The sequence below is a fragment of the Eupeodes corollae genome, chromosome 3 (genome assembly GCF_945859685.1).
Source record: "Eupeodes corollae chromosome 3, idEupCoro1.1, whole genome shotgun sequence".
NCBI lineage: Eukaryota > Metazoa > Arthropoda > Insecta > Diptera > Syrphidae > Eupeodes > Eupeodes corollae.
In genome coordinates, this window is record NC_079149.1 from 4,807,114 (window position 1) to 4,811,112 (window position 3,999).

The 3,999-nt window shown below is 30.5% G+C and overlaps 1 protein-coding gene across 1 annotated transcript; it reads left to right on the forward strand.

The window, feature by feature from the left end:
* Positions 1–371: 371 nt before the first annotated feature.
* LOC129952545 (elongation of very long chain fatty acids protein 1-like) lies at positions 372–1,934 on the forward strand. The gene is made up of 5 exons (XM_056065176.1): positions 372–586; positions 643–739; positions 976–1,069; positions 1,139–1,379; positions 1,453–1,934. Exons 1-5 carry the CDS (start codon positions 544–546, stop codon positions 1,758–1,760), a joined length of 783 nt encoding a protein of 260 aa, XP_055921151.1. The 5' UTR covers positions 372–543; the 3' UTR covers positions 1,761–1,934.
* The last annotated feature ends 2,065 nt before the right edge of the window (positions 1,935–3,999 follow it).

Consider the following 3,999-nt stretch of genomic DNA (forward strand, 5'->3'; position numbering starts at 1 on the left):
CAAATAAGTGCATATCTTAAGTATCTTACATCGTTAGTTTATTACATTTCTAAGTTCAGAAGCATTAAACTTTTTAAAGGGGGCAACCTAGTTCTACATGTGTGCTCTACAATAATTAAATTGCTTTATTATGGGGTCAAATTTGAAAAAGGTACTAAGTAGTAAAAAAATTGATTGATAACAGTTTGTCTGCACGATGAAACTTTGTCCAGATTATTCAATCATCAGAAGAGTTACCTCATGTCTTTGAAATAATTTTGTTTTTAACTGATTTGGAAACTTTACTTTATCTACAAAAAATTCACTATTATTTCAATAAACAATGGTTCTTAAAAAAATATAAATTATGGCAATGAGTATAAAAGTTTTAATTAAACAAGTTCCAGCCGTTTAGAAAGGTGGTGTTTTCAAAAATAATTTGGTGGATTTTTACCCAACGTAGAGCCATTAAGAACCTCTTAGCCAAAAACCTAAACTTGCTTCAAAGACCAAAAAGAATTATTTTAAAGTGGTTTCCTGAAAGTTAAAAAGTTGTCAAATAAAATGGCATCGGGAGCTGTAATTGAACACTTATCAAATGAAAGTGGTTAGTTTTTAAAATTTCTTTGTGAAAAAATAATTTCGATTTATCTTAAAACATAGAATTCGATGCCACCAATGAATTTCCAACGAAAACAGCAACCCCAATGGTGATAATCCTGGCTATATATCTGCTAACTATTTTAAAACTTGGACCAAGGTAAGCTAACATAAGATCTTTTTTAGTTACAATTAAACTTTTTCTGTAAGCATTTGTTTGAAAATCTGTTAATTTGTCAATGATAAAAATGAAAAGAAAACGTTATCTGCCCTTAAATTGTATTGTTTTTTTTTTTCTTAGAAATTATTCAACAAGAATTTTATCTTCTTAGCACAATTTTTAAAATGTAATAAAAATGTAAGTGAGAAAATAATTTAACAAACCATACATTTCAGCTTTATGAAATCAAGACCTGCATTCCAACTTAAATCCTACATCGTAGTTTATAATATTCTTCAGGTACTTTCTTGTGTCTATCTGGTTCATAGGGTAAGTTAATAGTTTTTGTGAATATTTGATTAAAATTGCAGTTTATATATTTTGTTTTTTAATTTCCAGATTTTGTTTTCGAAACTCCCAACTCTAGTATTTTGGAAATGTCCTGATATTCCACGTGGGACTGCTGAGGATAAGGACTTTCTGCACGTCAGTTATTTTGCATTTTGGTTGAAAGTCAGTGAACTTAGTGAAACGCTTGTTTTTGTTTTGCGAAAGAAACAACGACAAGTTTCATTTTTGCATGTTTTCCATCATTGTGCTACACTGTTTTTGGTTTTCCAACTTCCCAGATCCTACAGGGGTAAGTTAAAAACTTTTCATTAAAGTTTCTCATAATTTTTTAAACTTCATTACTTCTTTCTTTTCTTTTGCAGGTGGTGCAGCTCTTTATCCACTCTTTCTAAATTGCAACGTTCACATTATTATGTATAGTTATTATTTAATGGCTGCAATTCTTCCAGATTATATTGTTGCCAAATTAACTCCAATCAAAAAATCAATTACAACAATTCAAATGATTCAATTTGCATTGATACTTTTGCAAGTTGCTATAACATTGAGTAGGGGTTGTAAAATTCCACCCACTATGACGTCAGTTTATAGTCTTATAATAATTGCATTTTTCTATATGTTCTATGATTTCTATAGAAATAATTATTCTATGAAGAAGTCAAAGGAGTAATTAAACAATTTGCAAAAATATAAAATTTAAGTATATCTAATGAATTTTATCAAAACAATAAAAACTAACTAATAATACCCACACTAAAAAACATATTAGACATAAAGTTATTTAAGGCAATTCTTGTTAAGGTATACTAGTACATATATTATATCATTGAGCTTTTAAATAAATCAAAATAGTGACAATAATTATAAATTCATCTATTATCTATATATCTATTCAAATTTTGGAAGATTAAATCAAATTCACAAAAAATTGTTTATAAAGTAGAGGACCAAAGATTGAGCCTTGAGGGACTTCAGATTTTCGTTGTTAAAATAAATTAAAATCTAGCTAACATTGGAATTTAATTTCAGAAGATGGGATTTAATTGTAAATGAGGGTAACAGAACTGATATACAAGTAATTAAGCAAGTAATTCATTAATTGTTTCGTTTTGCTTTTGGTTCATTGTTTACAATTTTTATGAATTTTGCAGCTATGGCATTGCCGTCAATAGGCAGACGGCAAAATTATGTTTTTAGTCTATTAAAATATTGTGCATTTATCGAGAATAATAAAGAATTTATAATAATAATAATACTTTTTTTAAGAAAACATCATAACAATTTTTCATTAGCATGATTTTCTAATATATTGCCCTTGAACAATAACATAATGTACCTATGATAATTCATAAGTCTTTGAAATAATAAAAACAAAAATAAAAAAAAAAACATTGCCGTCAGCTCGGTTAGCAAATCAAAATAAATAATTTTCAAGGTATTTATGATAAACAAAAATTAAAAATTAAATAAATTTAAACAAATTCGGTTAATTTAACATCCTATTTGTACATATGGTTTTCAAAAAGGAATAGAGTGCTTTTCTTGCAGCGTCAGAGATTTTTTCCCAAAGGTTGCATTTCTGTAGGCAAAAAAACGTGAAATATACTCATGAAGTGGAAGCAATCTTCTTTTGCTTTCAAATCACATAGTGTACAAGGACTTCACATCTTGTTTTAAATATTAAGGATATTTGACTATAATTTAGTGAATCATTAAAGTAGTTTGACTCCATAAGATTCAGACTCAGTTGTGAGTAAAGAATCTTGCTTTGTGATTTTCGAGCTTCCTCCATAAGAGCATCGCGTTCCAAATTTTCATAGCTTTGTATGATTTTGTAGAAAACCTCTTTAACACGATTCAAATTTGATGGATTCAGCGATATTGTTTCTGCACACGCGTTTCCCAGAGCTTTCCATATCGACATACACTAGTCCTCGTTTCTTCGCTCATAAAGTGCCATTCGTTTTGTCAGTCGGTCATCATGATGGGATAAAACTTTTAAAATGTAGTCTTCTTGTAATTTAAGCGTGCTTATAATATTTTTGGAAGTCCTGTTTCCAGATGCAAGGCATAGTAAGGTGTTTTTAGGCGTAAATTAAAAAGTTTCTGAGAAATTTTTTCTTTCTTGGGCTTTGATGAACGAGTTTCTTTTAAAAACACCTGTGAAAATTTTCTTCTCGTATTCGTTGATTCCCCATAACTGGGCAGCATAGCAAAGCGAACTTTTTATAACAACATCAAATATCTTGTAATTCGCAGAAAATACTATTCGCTGGTTTGAAAATATGTTCTTCAAGCCTAGATTTAACAAACTTTGTGAAGTCTTGGCTTTGACATTAACGTGATTTTTAGAATCTATTGTTTTATTAAACATCACTCCCAAGTACTTGTATTCATTGGTAATCTACAGGGCTTTCATTAAAGTGCCAATTGTATGAAATGTGGTTACGTGCAGGTCTGGAGAACACCATTATTTTCGATTTATCTATACATTATTGACAAGTCCCCAATTATTGCAATAGTCTAAAAATAAATAAATTGGGTGGTGCAATAGTCCGTTTGAGAACTAGGGCCTAGTGACTGACAACTCTCAACCATTCCTGTGTGCGAGTACTGTTGTCAGGGATGGAAGGGACCTAGAGTTTTTAGGCCGAATCCGAACGGCAAATTTGAGAAAGCACTTTTCATGATGTACTGTCATGCGATTTCTTCAACATCGTTCTGGAAAGAATTGTGCAAAACTCAATCTTCAACACTAGATGCACAATCTTCCAAAGGTCCATCCAACTACTCGGATACGCAGATGATATTGACATAATTGAAAGATCAAAAGTGATGTCAGTGGAGCGTTTTTGAGCATGGCGGCGGAAGCGAAGAAGATGGGTTTAGAGGTCAATGAGGGCAAGACC

Excerpts from the sequence above, each read along its gene's own strand:
- LOC129952545 (XM_056065176.1), top strand. The coding sequence starts at position 544 with ATGGCATCGGGAGCTGTAATTGAACACTTATCAAATGAAAGTG. Across the intron at positions 740-975 it reads ATTTTAAAACTTGGACCAAG|CTTTATGAAATCAAGACCTG; the intron begins GTAAGCTAACAT and ends CATACATTTCAG. Across the intron at positions 1,070-1,138 it reads GTGTCTATCTGGTTCATAGG|ATTTTGTTTTCGAAACTCCC; the intron begins GTAAGTTAATAG and ends TTTAATTTCCAG.